Here is a 21,050-nt window from a genome sequence, read left to right on the forward strand (position 1 = left end):
TAATCATAAACACCTTGAATATGATGCCAACTAACTTCATTTCCATCTATCATAATTTCTCTAATACTTTGATTTCAGTTTTCTCTAATATGACTTTTTGAAAGATTGTTTGAAGTTTTTTAAAAACATGCATAGGATCACTAATGAAAAACCATGGTGTACTGGTAATTGGGTTGATTATTTTATAATTTGTCCAATGTGTTTGGGTATCATAAAGAGGCCTAATGTATATATTTTGAGATTTATTTACCATGTTCCATTTTTCATTATTAGACAAAATTGTAACAATAAAAGTTTGTGTTTCAGAACCAATATTCGTGATAATAGCTGTATGCCATTTATTATCCTTTGGACTTTTAAATTCACAGAAATCATTAATATTCCAATTTTGTTTAGTGGGCATTGGTTGTCTCAATGAGTTACAATTAACTTGAAATTCATTAGAAAAGGATGGGTCCAATAAACACACTGTGAATTTACTATGATCAAGGTTAGTTGATGATATGATTCTTGCTTGTTCATAATTGTTTTTACCAATATTAACTTCAACAATATCTCCTACAGACCAGAATGAAGCCCACCAGTCAAAACTTTTGATATGATTCCTATTTTCTCCAGCTCCATTACAAACAGATCCATAAGTATGTATACAAATACATTCAAGATTAGTCGCGAGATGAAAAAGAATTTTATTAATTTTATGTGCAGTAAGAGTATTAATTCCATAATATGCTATAGGATATGCAAAGTTACAAGTAGCTGAATGCCAAACAATTTGATGTACTTATGTTGTTAGATTCCGATCATGATCCTTTAAATTAGGTAAATTACTATTATTGTCTGTTTGCAATTCCTTTTCGCATTGCATTGCAAATGATTGTAATTCTTCTTTTTCATTTTCAAAATCCAAATATCCAACATAACAATTATCTTGCTGACTCCAAAGTAAACCTATTATTAATATCAAATTCTAATTAATTCTTAAAACAATTTTTTAATAAATATTTATTAGTGTAAATAATGAACCTTTTTGTATTTTAAATGAATCATGTGAGAAAAATCCAATTCGGCCATAATCTCCAATATTTTCTATAGATATTTTTTCCAGAATATGACAAGCAGTTTTATCTTGCCATCCTAAATGTTGTTGACTTTCATTTATATAGGTTTTTATTAAAGATATTGAAGGTAATCACATAATGCTTTTCATTGCTTCGTAAGCAGCATGACCTGCACGGCTATATACAGAAATAGCCCATCGCATAAACCTAAAGAATTATAGTGAATCATTAATAAATTTTATTTTATTTAACCAACTTTTTTATTAGTAGATATACTTACATTATGTGATATCTTATTCCATTTGCTTTTCCACTTTGAACTCTAATTAATTCCTGGAAAATTGGATTAAGAGAAGAAAGATCAATTTTATTTTTAACAACCTTTCTAGATATATCTTGAGCAATTTGATACAGCTCTTCCAATACTTTTTCTCCTTCTTCTTCCACTTTTTGTTTAATTCGATTTTTCAAGGTATGTATAGTTTGATTCTGATTTGCAATTTTCTTTAAAAGTTGCATTAACGTTAATTGCTTATATACATTTTTTATTTAATATCTATTCTATAAATAAATACCTTTCTTTGAAATTGAACTTTTTTAGATAAAATTTCCTGGGAAGCATGCGCAACTTTAACTGGTAAATCATTCAAAAGATTCTGATTTTTGATTTTTATTAACGTATCTTTCAATTTTTTACACTTTTCACATATATTTATTTCAGCTACTAACAAATAACAGTCCAATCTTCTATAGGCTTCATGAGGTTGATTTTGATTCTCTAGAATTGCAAAGGGTTCATGAACATTATTGGAATTTTTTTGATTTCTCACAAGATGAGTTCCTCGAAACTGAACTACTTTTTCAAATCCTAACTATAAAAAAAACTTTAAATCATAATTAATTAAAAATGAAAAAGTAATTAATCACTACCTTCAGTCTTTTGACCCATGCATACTTTTGCTACAGATATGTAACAAATTGTTTTTTCTATTTCTGAAAGGGTTCGTTCAGTTGCAATTCCCATTTCTATTTCATTTATTTTTTTTACACGTTTTTCTAATATATTTAGTTCGTAAGAGATTAAGTTTTCTTGCCACTTAATAATTAAATACTTTTTTATTTTCTTGTTCTCTTCCAAAAAATATAACACTAATTCCATCAACATTTTCTCTTATCAAAACTCTTGTTTCGATGTTTTAAATGATTTTATCAATAATGTAACTTCTGCTATATTTGCAGATTTATTATTTTTCCAATATGGAGTTTGCCTTGTTCTTAATAATGAAGCTAAATTAGAACCAGAAGAGTTTGGTTCAAAAAAAATTGTAGCAAGTGCTAAACGTTCACCACTAAATATTTTTTTAATTTTGAGAAATTTGATCCAAGAAGCAAAAGTATCAAATTTTTCATTAGTTTTTTTATCAAAAATATAAAAAGTTTTGTCTTGCTTATCGTAAATTAAAAGTCCTTCTCTATTTTGCAAATATTCAAGATATTTTGATAAAAATTAATATTTAAGTCAGCTTTATTTAAGCTCTTCATTTAACTAAAGTCAAATTATGCTATAAAATTAAAAACAAATGTAAAACAATCAACTTTATTTTAAAAAAATATAGATACTTTCTCACAAATATTTAAGCAATATCAATCAATTAATGTTTCCATACCCGTTAAATAACACTCTACTTAGTTCACTTAAGACTGTCATTTTAAAATTAATAATATAAATTCTAAAAAGAAAGTAAAAAAAAAAGCACAATAAAAATCATTTACAGCTCCATAAAAGCATTATATGCTTAAGCTTTTCAAAAATTTTTTATTTTAATTATTTAATGAATTTTTAAAACATTATTTAATGTGAAAAAAAGAAAAAGAAAAGAGGAAGAGAGAGGTAAACAATAAACAAAGCCGATCACGTCACACAAAAGTGACGGGGAGATGTCGTTTACACACGGCTATGTTGTTCATCACATATACAGGTATATTTTAGTTTATAATTTAATTTGTTCCCCAATTGTAAAGAAAAGTGTCAAATAATAATTGTTACAAGACTTACCAAATCTTTTTGAGATTCATAATAAGGATCTTTATAACCTATTAAATAAATTTAATAACTTGTAAAAATAAGTACTAGTAAGGGTGATTTGATGTAGGTATTTAACTTGTATACTTTGAATGCTTCGTTCTAATAACAAAAAAGTTACAGTGTACATGAAAATTAAATACATATAATTAATTGAAGTTTGATAAATAGATTTTTTACGCATTTATGGTACAAGTGCGAAAGCTTCTTTCTATAAATTATACAATATAAGCTTAAAATTACTTAATATTAAGCTTTAGCATCATAGTCACTAGTTACTTTTCTAAAATTAGTGCTAGAATAATACTATGACAACTTATAGAAACATTCTTGAACTACTGTATTGACGGAGATTTATAAGACAATGAAATGGATGAACTTTAAATTTAATTAATTAAAAATCCGTCTATTTACTTTGTTATTGATGATTCAACTTAATAAAATTATTTAAACGCTATTAACGCTTCTTAAATATGATTGATTATAAGAGAATTTCTATAGAAGCAAACGATTGTTTAAATATTCGTATATTTCTGAAAGTATTTTATTTTTATATCGTTGAATAAATAAATACATTACTACCCAAAAATCTTAACGAAAATAATAAGCTTTTGTATGAAGCGCCAATGTGATATCTTATGTAAAATTTATTCAAATAAAATTATTTAATGAATTCTTAATAATCGAATCAAGTATTATCGATCTAATCAGTTAATCGATTAAAAATGTTTGCTACAAATAAATTTTTGACTGATAATTTGATCGATCAAGTTACCATGATTGATCTGATCGATCAAATCATCATAATTTATTGATTCTATATAAATACCAAAATTATTTTATTCATTGTTTCTTCTATTTACATTTTGTATTCTGTAATAATATTAAAATAATAAAATTTCTTTTATAATTAATTTTTAATATATAATAAAAATCAATAAAAATCGCTTATTAATCGATTAATTTATTATTCGAATAATATATTCGAAAAGGCATCTTTGATTAAAAATTGATTAAATTAATTGATTTAATCGATTTTTGGTCAATCTTAGCTATGCGGGATCAATTAATTAATCGATCATGATTTTTAAATTCCCTAAATAAACGTTTGTTAGAATGAAAAATCAAATTATATAATTAATTCTGTCAGCATTATAAAGTACTATCTCTATTAAATTCTTTCACCACTAGAAGGTGTAGGAATAACGTTTCGATATCGATAACGTCGTATAAAATAGTAAGTACATCCAATAATAATCAAAGATCCAACGGAAACAACTACTGATGCTATTATTATGCTGTTTTTAGATGATGATGATGATGATGGTGATGGTGATGGTGTCGATGATACATAACCTGGTGGTACAAAGTCTGTGATAACTTTATAATTATCTCTATTACTTATATCTATAATATCAATTGTATTTAACCTATTATGTGTTAAATTTCGTCCTAATTATTGTAAATAATATAATTAAGTATTAAATTATATATAAATAATAGATAATAACTAGAAACACACACGTACCAAACGAAATAATCAAATTATTTCCAAATATATGTGAGCTATGATAGATCCTAAATTGGTATAATTGACCAAAGAGTTGAGGACTAGACCACGCAAATTCGCCATTATTATACTCAAGAACTGCAAATACGGGATAACTTCCAGTGGACTCAATTGCATTTTCATCACCATCAAAGCCACCATATATAAAAATTCGACCATCTGGTGCTTTTATATGAATAATTTAAGTTAGAATATTAAACAAGATAAAACAAGACAAGTAAAGGAGATGTTACCTATGGACGCTGAATGCCCCTTTCGCGGTGATGGAACCACACCATCAGAAACTTTAGCAGTCTAAAATGAAAAGCTGATATTAGTAAAATTATGGATTATTAAAACTTCACAAATAAATAACCTACCTTTGTAGACCATGTTGATATTTTTGTATTATATAATAGAATCTAAAAAATAATTATACGTTTATATGTAATATATATAAAAAAATACTTGATATCATTATATTGAATATTTTACCTGATCCATAGGAATGTTGTTCTGATTATCATTATTATCTCTTTTACCACCACCAATATACGCAATTTCATCAGTACTCAGCATAACAGTGGCATAATAATAAATTTGGTAAGGCGCCAAATCGGGAGCGATATACAAAGATTTTTGAAGTGCGTCATAAACGTACATCGTGGCATTGTCAAATACATAAATATTGTTTAAACTACTATCCGTAACTCCAACAATTTTGGTTGTAGATTCAACCGGCATATTAACGCCATTTGTTGGTATTACTTCACTCCAAGCATTTAACTCTAAGGAGTATCCATAAATGGCACTGCCTTTTGGTTCACTTCTAAAGCCTCCAAAAAGAAAAATCATTCCGCCATTTTTAGTTACTGCATATACAAGTGTATGTCCATTACACTTTACGAGAACATTTGGATTCTCTTTATAAGGCATATCAGTTGGTGATAACGTAGAAAACGAAACGGTTAAATCTAAAGAAAAGAAATCATCAGTAAAAATATCTTCACCAGCACCTGTGAGACCACCTCCAATATAAAGTTTATTATCTGCTATTGCTGAACCATGACAACAACGTATATCTGTTGGTTGAGCGATTGTAAACGTTATAATTGTTATGATAACAATTATGATTAATTTTGTAACTAATATAATAATTTTCATCATTCTCATATATATTATATATAAATAATAAAAAAAAACATTTAGTTTTAGAATTTTCTTCTACCCTATTTGTTTGTTATAAATAATAAATTTTATTAGAAAGCCATTTTACTGTATGTATTAGGTATGTTAACATTTTACTACCTTCAACTCTATTACTAATATAACGGGTCATTGGATTTGAAGTTTAGAGAATAAATACAGAAAAAGGAAATTACTTAAACATACCGAAAAGGAAATTAATATCAATAGTATAAAACATACATAAAAGGAAATTATTATCAATAACTTTAAACATGATTCGGTACATTTTTTCTTTCAAAAAAAGAACTTTAACTTTATGTATCTGGATTACCTCCGATTGAAAATAATCAAGGTTTATGGCGTCAATGTTTGTTGAACAGGCGTTTAATGTTTGTACACAATCTAGTGAGATTCAGTTGATCGGATCTAAGCCGAATACAATATGTAATCCATCAGCAGGAAGCCACATTTGTACAACTAAGCCACTATTTTTTGTTTATACACAGTAACAATAGTTCTTTTGCGGTTTTTTGTTGAAGTGTTTACGAAGGACTATTTATTTTTCTGCGCAATGGTTTCACAAAAGGTTTCACAAAAATATAAGTCAGTCCGCCCGCCCAAAAAATTAAGTCGATGAGTGATCGGTTCATTTATGCTCCGGACTTAACAACCGTTCCTTTTACTTTTTGTTTACATAAAATTCAGATATGTTTATTTGAAAAAAAAAATAAAAAATTTAAACTTGATTTTTTTTTACAGAGCTTATTAAAAAATTAAATATACTGAGGATAATTTATTACAATTTTTTTCAAATATGTATATTTTTATTAAAAAAAAAATTTTTTTTTTTTGCTAAATATGAAATAATTGTACTGTTATCAAAAGGAAAATGTTAAAAGTTCAGTATGCTGAATATATATTTTTTGTAAGTTTATATTTTTTTAAAGTTTTTTTGTACTTATTACTTTGCCACAGATGTGGCTTTCTGATACAATACAATTCAAATCAATAATTGATGTTGGCTATGTCGATCATTTGAAAAAAAGGGAGACTCTTCACCAGATGTTAGTTCCTTACAAAGAAAAAAAAATTTGTTGATGTTTTAAATTACCGGTAAAAATTTTATGTAACTAACAATCTAACAATTATTAGATTGATAAAGATATTTAGTTTAGCCAAATATGACCAATAATTATCTTTTTTAATCGTACAGTAAATCAGCTCGTGGTATAGGTAGCACAGTAATTTTTAGTAAGAATTTTTTTACTTCCTTTTTTTTTGCTTGATTATAGATTACTAATCACTATAATATTTTTTTATTAGTTTATTCTCTAGGAAATTCGGAACAGAAATGTAGAGGTTATTCCGAATAGGCGGCTTGGTACGGAAGTAACGGAATTAGTGGCTTGTAACGAAAGCTAATAATTGAGCCACTAAAATTGCTTGTTTAAAAGTGGAAAGGTTTAGATCGGTAAATCGATGCTAAATTGTTTTTCATAGCCGTCCACAAAAAAAAAAATAGATTTCCCTTTTTTATTTTTAGTCCAACGTAATTTCGTGTCAGAATTTTGTAATTCGGGTTATATCTTTTCTAAACTGAAGACTCTGGGCCAGATTCGTAATTTTAGTCATGATCAATCTTAGCAAATTTGACTATAAAATGAATTGCTGCGCCATAATTAAAAAGCTTATTTTTATATAATTATTCGATTCGATTTTCGATTAATTCAATTTTGTAGAATCGATTTCAATCCATAGAACGATTTTGCTGAAAAATTTTTTTGAAAGCACTAAAAAATAAAATTGTAATATGTCAAAATTGTAAATATTGTGTTATTGATTTAATAAATACGCTCAACATATTTATTTCCAATTTTTAACATATATGAATTATATTAATTATATTTAAGTTTGTACGCTGAAGATTTTGGTATTTACCTTACGCCAAAAATATTGTAAAAATATCACTTGAAATTTTTTTATATAGGAAACTAATAAAAAAAATTTGAAGAATTTTTGTCCTTTCGATAGATAGAATATACTAGTATAATCTTTACCATGATACTAGATGTATCAATCTTACCAAATTAGTTTTAAAATATTGATTTTGATATTTGAATATATTTTCTAAATCTATTATTTTAATATAATAATATAAAAAAGTAAATTGTAATAGGTATCAATTATAATTATACGTGGCAGCGGTCTTGGAAAAACTAATTTAAATATAATTGGGAATTGGAAAATTATCGATTCATAAAATTATGGAACGGGTAAAGCCGTAAAGGAATAAGTAAAGAAGAACAGAACATTTAAATGGTATTTTAAATCGGCAAATAACGTATATGTAATAATAATACGAAATAATTGAGACATTGTTATGAAATGGCGTGTAAGAACGGATAAAAATAATAAAAGCATTTGAATTGTTCTTAACATCAGCTATTTGAGGATGTCATTTCACCGACATGAAATTAACCAACACTATTTTGCCGACTTCTAGCTATTTTTATCGATTTGAAAAAATTCCATTTTACCGAAATGTCATTTTATCGACATGAAAGTTACCAATTGACCCAACTTGCCATTATATTTTAAAAACAATTCTAAAAAGAAAACATATGCTTTTTTTAAAGTCCTACTAATAAATTGGTTATCCTTATTTTTTGTCAGCAATTTTTTAAATTTATAAATGATTTAAAAATTCGAGTGTTGTTAAGTATCACCGCTGGTGATTGTCACCTTACCAGAATTAAGATAGAATTTTGGGCAGATTAAAAATGCCATGAAATTTTGCCCAATAATATTTGCTAATGTTGGTGCGGCGAGATTTAGCAATTTTCAGATATTTCAGATACGAAAATAAAAATATCTATTAGATGAGTCATAGATCATAATTTTTTTTTTGTGCTGGTATATTTTAAATATTTTCAGCATAACAAATGTTCAAAGTATGGGTAGCCTTGTTATACATGACGACACAGTATCATAGTAACTGCGCCATAAATCACGTGAAGTCAACCCACTATGATCATATTGTTATAGATGTAATGTTAAGTAACTTCTACAAATAATAACATTCATATAATTTTATGAAATATTATGTCATTTAAATTGTATATTACACAGCGAAGTTAATCTAATAGAAAATTCATTGAGAGTCATGTGATAGAACGAATCATGAGATGAGATAATTTGGTAACCAATTAATGATGCATATCAACTAATAAATGATACAATGTATATCTAAAATGATAATTTTATTCTCGTGTTTCATTTTTTTAATTTTTTTATACCAATAATGAGTCTGACTGACATAAAATGCTTGATTTTTTTCGCATTAAGATGTCAGTCCAAATCATAATGCTAAATAATATTGGTACTGTTAATGCCGTAACTCCGGCCAAAACTACGATTTATATCAGTTGCATATCATTTAGAGTCATTAGATTGTCCTATAATAATGACACATAAAATACAGATACGATATTTATGTTGTATTGTACTAATAAAAATCTTTTTTGCCAATTTTTTTGTATAGCCATTATTTGATCGATTAATCATGACCGCATGACGACTCTTTATTCAAAATGAATTAATACGTACGGTGTCAAATAGAAATGTGACTTCGTAATAATTATTCATGAGTCGTAATATTACGACGCATAAGTTTAAATAGTTGTAATAACTAAAAGCGAGGATAAAAAAAATGGAAATAACCATTTAATAGTGGTCATATACATCTCATGGTGGTTCATGTTGGTTGTTCCGATATATATAGGCGCTTGGACTTTTGCATTTTGAAAGCAAGAGCATTATGAAAAACAAAACTGAAAAAAACAAAACTGAAAGCAAGAGCATTATTAAAAACAAAACTTGCATTAAAGAGCCGACGGTGGACGAAATTAAAAAATATAAAACGAAGGCGCTCATCGACTTCTTGCAGCAGAAGGAGGACGACTTGGAACTTGAGGAGGAGGACTTAGAAATTGTTCGCAAGCAAAGGATTAATGGCTGTGACTTTTTAGGGATAACTCAAAGAATGCTTGAAAAATGGGGTATGTCTGGTGGTCCGGCGGCTAGACTTGCCTACTTTTCCAAGGAATGTAAGGAGAGAAAGTTGCGCTCGTTCTCCTCGTACAAGACCCATAAAGACTTGAGTGAGGTGCTTGAGAAATATGGGATCGTTAGCGGTGATATAGCTCGCATTCCACAGTTCATACCACGTAAGTAATCACATGTCATGTTCTTTATTGAAATATTTTGAACTCACTTATAAAGGATTACAGCTACCCAACCAATCGACGAAAATGCCCCACAATTTGAGCTTTGCATTAACGATATTCTTCGCAGGATAAGAAATATGGGACCAGTTATAGATAGTAATGAGGCTATACGTTGTGAGTATATTTCTACAATCTTGCACACGGCAGTAAGTCTTCTCGAGGATTTGATGATCACACCTCAGTCAAATATAATCGGTGAAGAGAACACAGGCCGTGTTGATTATGCAATCAAAAAAATTATCAGTGGAATTTTGGAGGAGATAATTTGCATAACCGAGGGCAAACCATTTCAGGTGACTTTGGGTGTTTGCCAAAATTTACTGCAGTGTCAAAGTGCGTGTGATGTAAGTATAACAATTTGTTCTACTCCTTAAGGTTGATCATGGGTATTGCTAACTTGCTTCGCCACCCCAGATGAACATAAAAATGAACAAGAAAAAGCGAAAGGCAAGTGATGCGTTCGATTCCGATTACGAATATGTCTATGGTATAGTCAGTACTGGGACTGACTGGTACTTCACTCTTCATAGCACTGAAGGCATCTATAGTACGAGCAGGACTGAATATCGAATTCCATTGATGGAAAATACTCTTAAGGACTCAACCGAGTTGCGCAAGAATGTAAAGAGGATTTTGGAGGTTATTGTGGGTTTGTTAATGGATAGGGCATCGGTTAGTAGAGAACCTGCAACTAAGAAGCGTCATGTGGAGGAAATAACAAATGTATTATAATAAATGTATATTTTTTAAAATAGAAATTGATTTATTGATATAATAATAGATGAATCTCGCCTAACTGATGATAATATGTTTGGATTGGTACACTCAATTCCAACCTCTAGCACATATTATTGTGAGTCTTTTTAAGACGATAAAAAATGGATAATTAAATTTGTACATATTTTTATAATTATTTGTTTTAATTAAAAATAATATTATGAAGGGATTATTTTACATGGACTTTAAATTAGAAAATTTTAAATGATATAAATGATATTAGAATCTCAAAGGAAATAATATGCAGCTTCTTCTAAAGAACTTTATTTTTTTAATCTTTATAACAGATGTGTATACTAACTTGTTTTTATATAGGTTATAGAATTTTGAACAGTAAGTTGGTTTAATTATGTAATTTTGAAATAACTGAAATTTTAAGAAGTTTTTATTATCCACAAGAGATAATTACCTCATATAATTTTTCAGAATTAACATGAGCACATCTGAAAGCTACTCTGATTGAAATGGTAAGTCTTGTAAACTGTATTTTTTTATGATTAAAAGGTTCAAATTTACCGTCTATTAAAATAATAAGTTCATACAAACCTTTTACTTTGCTTTTAGACGTAATCTCATTATAATTGTTTAAAAACTTTTATTATTAAATAATAAATATTAAATATTTGAAATTGACACTTTAATATTTGTGCAAATTTTCTTAGTACAGATTATTTTATTTTGCAATATTTTAAAATATTCAATCATATAATTAAAATGAATAATTTTTTAAACTGCTTTAGTTTATTATTTTCTATTACTTTGTATAGTTGTATAAGGATTTTAAATTAATGGGAATATATAACAATCACGTATGATATGGTTTTTTGTATAGCTTGTATGGTTTTTTGCGCAGCAGTAAGATTAAAAAAGTACTAGTATAGTGATTTTAAATAAAAGATTTTTTTTTTCACTTTTCTAGATCAAAATCTTTTTTATTATATATATATTTTCATTTCATTTCATTTCATTTTTTTTTTTTTGAACCGAAAGTTTTTTTTTGATATTTTTTTCAGTGTTTTAAAACCGAAAATTTTAACATTTTTAGTTTTTTAAACCAGAATTTTTTAATCCTTTTTTTATTTATTTTGTCTTTTAGGCTTGGATCAGTGAGCTATTATTCTGATTTTTAATTTTTATAATATTTTTTTCTTCCTATTTTTTTTTTGCTCTTTCACCTGGATTAAAGTTCAGATAATCGAAATAAATTTTTTTATTTTTTTTTATTTGAATAAATATGTTTATATGATAATAAATAGATTTTTTTACTTTGTAGTAAAAATGAAAAGACATATCCAGCCAAAAAAAAAAATAAAATTATAAATGTTAAATTATATGAAATCAGCAAATAATTTTATAAAAAAGTAAATTGTAACAGGTATCGATTAATTATAATATAACGTGGCATAGAACTTGAAAAATTATCTATAAACGTTAAAAACAATTGGAAATTGGAAAATTATCAAGGAATAAGTAAAGATAAAAAGAAAGCATTTGTATGGTATTAAATTGAAAAATAATGATATACATACAGTAAGTATTTGAAATCGGCCGTCGCAAGGATGTGTTAATAATGACAATTTATTTAGGTTAATAATATAATGCAATAAAAATAGATAGAGTTATAAAATATTATTTGAATGATACTTGAAATAAAGGCAACCGAAAGTGGATTATGGAGCATGATATGGTATATAAAAATAATGATAAAGCTGGTACTAAAAAGTTTTAGATAATTAAATTTAATACGGAAGCAAAAAAAAACATATAATATGAATTTAAGCATATAAGCGTTATAAATATTTCATATTTAGAGACAATTCTATATTAACAAATTTATTAATTTTACCTGTTGTTTACGCTAGTATTTTGGACGAAAATGTTTCGGATTTTGAAACATAATTTCGCCCTAAACTTTTAGTTTACGCATCAAAAAACGTGACAAAATTGCATAAATTCGAGATCATCACAAATATAGCCAATCAAAATTGGCACACTTTAGTGTAACAAATAAAAAAAAGGAAAAAAATAATGACGTGAGAGCACTAATGAATGCAATAAGTTAATAAGTTATTATTCTTTATGTTAAATAATAACAGTTAAATGAAAATATGAATTTTTTGAAGAATTTTTCTAACTATCACTGGGGGTGATGATCACCGGTGACTGAAATTATGACAATCAAAAAAATATAGTGCCGGTAAAAATTGATAATTCTGGTGATGATCACCCCCGGTGATTTGAAGTAAAAAACTTTTTTGAATACTAGTACTATTTATACATTTACTTTTAATATCTGGTCTAACAAAAAAAAATAAATCATAAATTCCCAAGTAGAAAATTTTTTTAAAAAAATAAAAAAAATTAAATCTTTTTACAAAATTGTCATTATAATCTATAACTATAACACCAAGAAATAAAGGTGACCTTAGAAATATATTACTTATTATATAAATAAGTATAATATAAAATAGACTATAATATCCAGAAATCTTAATTGTTTTAAAAAATTATATAGTGCAGAGCTGCTGTTAGAATATTTATCAATGTTGTTATTATGTTGTAAAGTATTAACTTCGAAATAACACCTGTTAATAACCAATAGGACGATTCCCCTACAATCCCCCAACTATATTGCTTTGTTAAGAAAGTGTGTTCCTCTCATCCTCCTATTTGCCGATTAAATTATATTTTTATTTGGTGCACAAAATTTTCCTAGTCATTACTTTGTACCAATGAAATAAGTCCAATTAGTCCATATGTTTGTGTTACTAAAGTTGTACACCGATTCTAAATTTACCAAAAAATTTTTTACTTTACGTTGCAAATCAACAATCATGCACCAATGAAACTATGCACCAAATTATCCTACATATGTATATGGCTTTTCCTAACTGGTCGAACCACAACATAATTTCTTGTTGGAATTCTTGCCAAAAAAATTATTTTCTAGATACAGTTTTCAAGTTAGTTATTTAATATTTCCAGATAGAAACTTCTACGTATAGAATCTTTAGAATAATCCAGGAGATTTTGTTTATTAAAGTTTGTTACACTATTTTTACTATTAAAAATATATATAAACATTGGATAATTTACTTAACTTACTCAGATTAAATCGATTTTTCATATTAATCAGCAAAATACTGTATATACGTAAAATTGACCTTTTAAATATCAGAAAATATGTTTTTAAATCATCCAACACAAACCATAGTTAATAAAAGAAAGAGAAAATGTGATGAGTGTAAGAAAATAAGAAATATATATGAAAATCGTCAGACTTGTCAAATGTGTTATAATATAACAACATTAGTTAAGCCTAAGTCAAGTGGAAACAAAGTTATCGATGATTTTATTACACATACACAGAGAAATTATATTAGAAGTGACGGGAAATTGGAGTTTGTTCCTCATGATCGATTCAAAGATATAGAATTTATTGCTGAAGGAGGATTTAGTAAAATTTATAAAGCTACTTGGGTTGATGGCCCAATTAATTGGCACGGTATTGAACGAGAAAATTGGAGTTTTTTTCGTCTCAAATATAATAATACAGTTGTTCTCAAAAACCTTAATAATTCTAAAAACATTACACCAAAGGAACTGAATGAGGTATAGTATATTCAATATTTTTTTAATCTTCAATGTAACGATGATGGTAGATTAATGATTTTTTATTTAGCTCAAGTTATTTTATCGGATTTTTTCAAATAGAAAAATTAATGCTTCTTACGTCAGTACTTATTTAGGATTAACACAAGATCCCATTACCAAAGATATTATGATTATTATGCCATATTATAATAGAGGCGACTTGATACGTTTTTTAAGTAATAACTTTTATAATCTTGATTGGAATTATAAATTGTTAAAATTGAGTACTATATTACTTGGTCTTCAGAGTATCCATAGTGCACATATTATACACAGAGATTTACATAGTGGAAATATCTTTTTTGATAATATTTTTATATATGTAGGTGATCTGGGAATAAGTAAATCTGCAACTGAATCTACAGATTCTATAGAGAATTATGGTATTATTCCTTATATGGCACCAGAGATTTTTCAAGGACAAAAATATACTGAAGCTTCAGATATATATAGTTTTGGTATGATTATGTGGGAATTTATGACAGGTAGAAGACCTTTTTGGAATAGAGTTCATGATGCAGAACTTATAATTGAAATATGTGATGGTTTAAGGCCACCAATTGTTACAAATGCGCCCGAAGGATATATTGAATTAATGAAAGACTGTTGGAATTCAGATCCTAATAAAAGACCAGAAGCGACTGATATATATAATAGAATTAATAGAATAAACGGTTATAATTGTGAAATTAAGAAATCATCAGAAATTGGACCTGTAACAACAAATAATCCAGGTGCAATTTATAAGAGTAGGCCTTTAAGTGATATGATTCAATCTGCAATGTCTACAAGAAGTTTAAGAAGCCAGTTTATAACTGCGGAAGTTGGTAATACAATGTTAATATTTTTACTTGATAAAACTATAGTTACAATACTGTACTCCACTATTATTTGTTATTATCTACTAGCTTTATTTCATGTTATTAAAGAGGCAATGCATCTTTTAATGGCAAAAGTAATTATTTTAATATGATTTTAAATAATTAATATATTTTATATTCTTTTAAAGGTATAAAAAGAAAATTTGAAGATAATCAAACTAAAACCCGTTTTGATGAAGGTACGATAAAAAATCGAAAAATTATATGTATAAGTACAAAATGAATTTAATGTTTACTAAATTAAATTGACATATTTTCAGAAAAAATTAATAAAAAGATTAGGTTAATTGAAAATGAAAGTAATGGTAATACTTTTTGTATCTTTATTAAAAAAAGTATTATTAATTCTTAATTAAAATTATTTATTTTCGTTTATTTAGTTTATATTAAGCAAGAATTTGAATTGGATATCGATATAAATTCTATTGATGATGAAAGTAAGTAAATATTAGATTATATTTTTATGAATATTTTATTATTTTAACCTAATTTTTTAATTTAAAATATAGGATATATTTCGCAAGAAATTGATTTTGATATCTGAATATTGACATCAAAATTCTTAAAGCCTATATATAGGTCCTCATTTATCCTTACATTTCATATACGGTAACATTTAGTATTATGATTTTGTTTTTATAAATTTTTTTTATAAATAAGGTATAAAATATTTTAATTTCAATATAAATTATACCATCCATTACACTTTATTTAAATTTCCTATATCGATTCATATTTTAATTTATTTATTTTTATTTATTTATTAAATTTTAATAAATTAATATCATATAATTTGTTTATTGTCCGGAGCGAAGCGAAGGACAATATATGTTTACGCACTATGAAAAAAAATCGATCACGTGAGTTTCTCTGTCCGCCACGTGATCGTCACCCAATGAATCGGCAAATTTTAGTTTTTCGTTCCGGACTTACAACGGTTCCCGTTTCCTAGTTATAATTACAATCATTTCATAATTTAAACTAAATTTCAACCATAATTTACAAAAATATTAAGAAATAATTCCAAGTAACAGGAGTCCTGAACTGATAAAAAAATAAAAATTGACGAAAAATAATTTTTATTGATTAATAGTATCTAAATTCAGATTTCACCGACATGAAATTAACCGACACCATTTTGTCGACTTTCATTTTACCGACATGGAAATTACCGAAATTATTTAAATAAATTCATCAGTTAGCTGCGCCTCGCTCGTCATAATTTAAAAAAATTATAGGCTTTGTTTACTTTTAAATTACAACAATAAAATTATAAAAAAAAAGAAAATCGAAACGTTAGTAAAACGTTTCGCTAATGAAATAAATTAAAATATATATATATTTTTTTTCGGAAGCCCTTACCGAAACAATACGCGTCCAAGCTGGATAAATAAATTCCAATTTTTTAATAGTTAAAAAAAAATCTTAGTATAAATCTGATTTCACATGATAAAATAAATATTATTCACTGAAAACCTTTTGCTTTTTGTTGATTAGTAAAAATAATTAAAAATAAATAGGATACTTTTAAAGAAAAACTCCATGATCGTGTCGATACTATGTTGATCATATCAGCAAAATGGCTATCAGTGAAATGTGTATAACAAGTGTTAGTAAAATAGAAAAATACTTTTAAAAATATATGTAAAAATTATATTGATATGAAACTAATAGCTAATAAAAACGCCCTGCCACTACCAAAACCATAAAAAAAAATATATGTAAAAATTATATTGATATGAAACTAATAGCTAATAAAAACGCCTTGCCACTACCAAAACCATAAAAAAAAATATAAAGTAAATTCATCATTATCATGCACACTCGAAACCTTCGAAAGTCGAAACAACTTAAAACAAAGAATTACTGTTTTCCTGTAAAATATCTTCTGAATTGCTTAAAGTAAAGTTGTAAAGGAAAGTGCAAAAAAAATCATAGCTAAAGAAAATGGAAAAGAATCAGAATTTTTAAAAACGGAGAAATAAAGTAAAGATATTATATGATGATTATAAAATAGCACAATTTTATCTCTTTTTTTTGTTTATTAAATTTCTATTTTAAAAAGTAATGCTATTAATTAAACTTTACCCCTTTCCTTTACCACTTTACGTTAATTATCTCTGATGATCAACGTGAATAAAAAAACTCACATGATGATCGCTATTAACTTGTGCCGCGCTCCGACCGCTCCGTGAAAATTACTCATTGTGCAACATTATCAATTAATCATTTCCTTAATAGTTTATGAAAAGTGTAACAAATAATATATTACTTTTACAACCACTCATAATTATGAGTAATACTCTAACCTATTCACGACCTTTCTTCAATAAAAAGGAAAATGATTATATATTCAGAAAATGATGAAATTTTTTTAAAAGAATTTTTAAAAGAATTTTATCGTCAAATTATAAAAATAGAAAATTATGCAAATTTTGAAAATATTTTAAAAGAATGGATAAAAGAATTTTTTGATGATAATAATAAAGATTTATATTATTTTTTAAAAATAATGGAATATCATGATGAGAATGAAAATTGGTTTTCAAGTTTAATAGGATTTTTTTATGAACATGGTATAGGTACTAATGATAATATTATTAATAAAGATAAATCTTTAGAATTATATTTATTATCAATTAATAATAATAATGATAATAATAATCAAAAATCATTTTTTTCTATTTATCAATTAATTAATATTATCATTTCAAAATTTTTATTATCATTTTATTATTATAAATTTATTATTTTAGATAAAAGAGATTATATTACAAATGATTTTTTATGTTCTGATAATGTACATGTAATGTCACATAATCAATTTGAAAATTTTAATAATTTATTATTAATGATTAATTTAAGTAAAGATGAATTAAATGCTATGGAAAATTATTTTAATTCAAAAGATGCTAATAATGAAGAAAATCAATTAAATATTATTAAAAAGAAAGAATTAATAGAATTGAATAATTTAGGTTATTGTTATCAATTTGGAATAGGAAAAAAGAAAGATGATAAAAAAGCATTTGAATTTTATTTAAAATCTGCAGAAGGAGGAAATTCTAGTGCAAAAAATAATTTAGGTTATTGTTATAAAAATGGTATTGGAATAATAAAAGATGAAAAGAAAGCATTTGATTTATATTTAAAAGCAGCTAATGATGGAGATTTATATGCTCAGTATAATTTAGGTGATTCTTACAAAAATGGAATAGGAATAAATAAAGATGATAAAAAAGCATTTGAATGGTTTTATAAATCTGCTAAAAATGGATATTTATGTGCTCAATATAGATTAGGTAATTATTATCAAAATGGAATTGGAACATCTAAAGATGAAAATAAAGCATTTGAATTATATATGATGGCTGCTAAAGGAGGAATTATAGATGCAGAAATGATTTTGGGTAATTATTATAAGAATGGAACTGGAACTCCTAAAGATGAAAATAAATCATTTGATTGGTATATGAAATCTGCTAAAAAAGGAAATGCAAAAGCACAATCTAATGTAGGTTATTGTTATCAAAATGGAATTGGAATAGAAAAAAATGTTGAAAAATCTATTTATTGGTATAGGAAAGCAGAAGAAAGTGAATGTGAAATAGCACAATATTATTTAGGTTATTGTTATAAACATGGAGTAGGAGTTAAAAAAAATAAAGTTAAAGCATATGAATATTTTAAAAAATCAGTTGAAAAAGAATATTTAGATGCTCAATTTGAACTTGGATATTGTTATGATAAAGGATTCGGAATTGGTGTTAATAAAACAAAAGCATGTGAATTATATAAACTAGCAGCTGAGAGAGATCATATTGTTGCACAATGCAATATTGGAATTTTATGTGAACATTTTAATAAAGAATTAGATCAAGCTATTTATTGGTATAGTAAAGCAGCAGAAAATGGTGATAAAATAGCACAATATAATTTAGGTGAATGTTACTTTTTTGCTAAAGGTGTAAAAAAGGATGAAACAAAAGCTTTTAATTATTATGAAAAATCAGCCAATCAAGGATTTTTAAATGCTCAAGTTCAACTTGGTTATTTATATAGTAATGGTCAAGGAACAGTAAAGGATTTAGAGAAAGCTGTTTACTGGCATAGAATAGCTGCAGATAATGGTGATAAAATGGCACAATATAATTTAGCCCAGTGCTATCTTTCTGCAAAAGGTGTAGAAAAAGATGAAACTAAAGCTCTTGAATATTATAAAAAATCAGCTAATCAAAATAATCTAGATGCTCAAATTCAACTCGGTTATTTATATTATAGTGGTCATGGAACAAAAAAAGATTTAAAGGAAGCTGTTTATTGGTATCATAAAGCAGCAGAAAATGGTGATGAACTTGCGCAATATAACATAGGCGAATGTTATGAATTAGGAAATGGTGTAACAAAAGATGAAGTTAAAGCATTCAAATATTATAAGAAATCAGCTGAAAATGGATATTTAGACGCAAAGTTTTTACTTGGGTATTGTTATGTAAATGGTATTGGAACAGAGATTGATAAAGAAAGTGGATTGAAATTATATGATGAGGCATCCAATAAAAAAAATGTTAATACACAAAGTATTTCTAATGATTTTTTAGATAAAGTTAATCATTGGTATCATAAAGCAGCGGAAAATGATGATAATAAAGTTGCATTGTATGAATTAGGTGAACTTTATTCAGAAGAAGGTATTTTTCAAAATGAAACACGAGCATTTGTATATTATAAGAAATCAGCTGATCAAGGATTTATTGATGCTCAGTATAAACTTGGTTATTACTATGAACATGGAATTGAAGTTGATATTGATAAAGAAAAAGCGTATAATTTATATAAAATTGCTGCAGGAAAAGGGAGTATCGATGCACAAAGAAGTCTTGCTTCATTATATGAATTAGGAGAAGGAACTGAAAAAAATATAATAAAAGCTATCTATTGGTATAAAAAAGCTAAAAAAAATGGATGTCTAAAAGCTAAAAAAAGATTAAATATTCTTTTAAAACAACAAGAAACTTAAAAAACATTCACTGTTTAATAATTTTCTACTTTTTTTTTAAAAAAAATAATTTTGCTATTAAATGATTATTATTCGCTATTATATTTGTACATAATTAATTAAATATCATTTTTAATAAACTTAAACCATATCATCATACATTCATGCACGTATATCGTAACATGAATTTTTATGTCAATGAAGATATTTTATCGACTCTGCCATTTTATTATTTTATTTCATCTTTTTAATTTATTTCATACTTTGAATAATTCTTATGTGTAAAATAATTTGTGAACTTTGAATATTTTGTGCTTACATTCATGCACCTATTAACCCGACTTCTGCCAATAAAAAAAAAATAGCTTAGCAGAAAATAACTTAATGCTGCTGATGCACTAAATTTATGGTAAAGATGGTTTAAATCTAAAAAATAAATGATGCAACCTTATGGTTTTGCATTTTGTGCTAATCAATAGATTAGAGCTGCGACTCGGGATCCGGATCATATCCAAATCAAAAAATGTGTTACTCAACTCCAAAACGGGTATTACCCGTTTATCTTTTTGTTA

General features: G+C 26.2%; 5 protein-coding genes across 5 annotated transcripts; 2 read left to right on the forward strand and 3 right to left on the reverse strand.

Moving 5' to 3' along the window:
- Window positions 1-49: 49 nt before the first annotated feature.
- Window positions 50-2,085, reverse strand: OCT59_020887 (uncharacterized protein; the record flags this gene model as incomplete). Its single annotated transcript, XM_066149467.1, has 7 exons — window positions 50-759; window positions 832-951; window positions 1,027-1,151; window positions 1,197-1,268; window positions 1,342-1,565; window positions 1,637-1,929; window positions 1,992-2,085. The coding sequence occupies 7 exons, from the start codon at window positions 2,083-2,085 to the stop codon at window positions 50-52; spliced, it is 1,638 nt and encodes a 545-aa protein (XP_065990369.1).
- Window positions 2,086-2,235: 150 nt separating this feature from the next.
- Window positions 2,236-2,769, reverse strand: OCT59_020888 (uncharacterized protein; the record flags this gene model as incomplete). The annotated part of the gene is made up of 2 exons (XM_066149468.1): window positions 2,236-2,533; window positions 2,729-2,769. The coding sequence occupies 2 exons, from the start codon at window positions 2,767-2,769 to the stop codon at window positions 2,236-2,238; spliced, it is 339 nt and encodes a 112-aa protein (XP_065990370.1).
- Window positions 2,770-4,046: 1,277 nt separating this feature from the next.
- OCT59_020889 (uncharacterized protein) lies at window positions 4,047-6,239 on the reverse strand. The gene is made up of 6 exons (XM_025316638.2): window positions 6,086-6,239; window positions 5,189-5,667; window positions 5,074-5,115; window positions 4,948-5,008; window positions 4,673-4,879; window positions 4,047-4,596 (listed from the first exon to the last, which is right to left on the reverse strand). The coding sequence occupies exons 1-6, from the start codon at window positions 6,165-6,167 to the stop codon at window positions 4,316-4,318; spliced, it is 1,152 nt and encodes a 383-aa protein (XP_025180188.2). The 5' UTR covers window positions 6,168-6,239; the 3' UTR covers window positions 4,047-4,315.
- A 7,888-nt stretch (window positions 6,240-14,127) lies between these two features.
- Window positions 14,128-16,023, forward strand: OCT59_020890 (uncharacterized protein; the record flags this gene model as incomplete). The annotated part of the gene is made up of 7 exons (XM_066149469.1): window positions 14,128-14,556; window positions 14,627-14,846; window positions 15,216-15,425; window positions 15,608-15,658; window positions 15,740-15,784; window positions 15,860-15,916; window positions 15,989-16,023. 7 exons carry the CDS (start codon window positions 14,128-14,130, stop codon window positions 16,021-16,023), a joined length of 1,047 nt encoding a protein of 348 aa, XP_065990371.1.
- Window positions 16,024-17,785: 1,762 nt separating this feature from the next.
- On the forward strand, window positions 17,786-20,499 carry OCT59_020891 (uncharacterized protein; the record flags this gene model as incomplete). The annotated part of the gene is made up of 1 exon (XM_066149470.1): window positions 17,786-20,499. Exon 1 carries the CDS (start codon window positions 17,821-17,823, stop codon window positions 20,497-20,499), a length of 2,679 nt encoding a protein of 892 aa, XP_065990372.1. The 5' UTR covers window positions 17,786-17,820.
- Window positions 20,500-21,050: the final 551 nt, after the last annotated feature.

This window comes from Rhizophagus irregularis, chromosome 3 (assembly GCF_026210795.1).
Source record: "Rhizophagus irregularis chromosome 3, complete sequence".
Taxonomy (NCBI): Eukaryota; Fungi; Glomeromycota; class Glomeromycetes; order Glomerales; family Glomeraceae; genus Rhizophagus; species Rhizophagus irregularis.

Bases quoted from the DNA above. Each gene is read 5' to 3' on its own strand.
- OCT59_020889 (XM_025316638.2), bottom strand. From the start codon at position 6,167: ATGTACCGAATCATGTTTAAAGTTATTGATAATAATTTCCTTTTATGT. The intron at 5,116-5,188 runs GTAAAATATTCA...ATTATTTTTTAG, and splicing joins ACAACATTCCTATGGATCAG to ATTCTATTATATAATACAAA. The intron at 5,009-5,073 runs GTAGGTTATTTA...TTTTCATTTTAG, and splicing joins TATCAACATGGTCTACAAAG to ACTGCTAAAGTTTCTGATGG.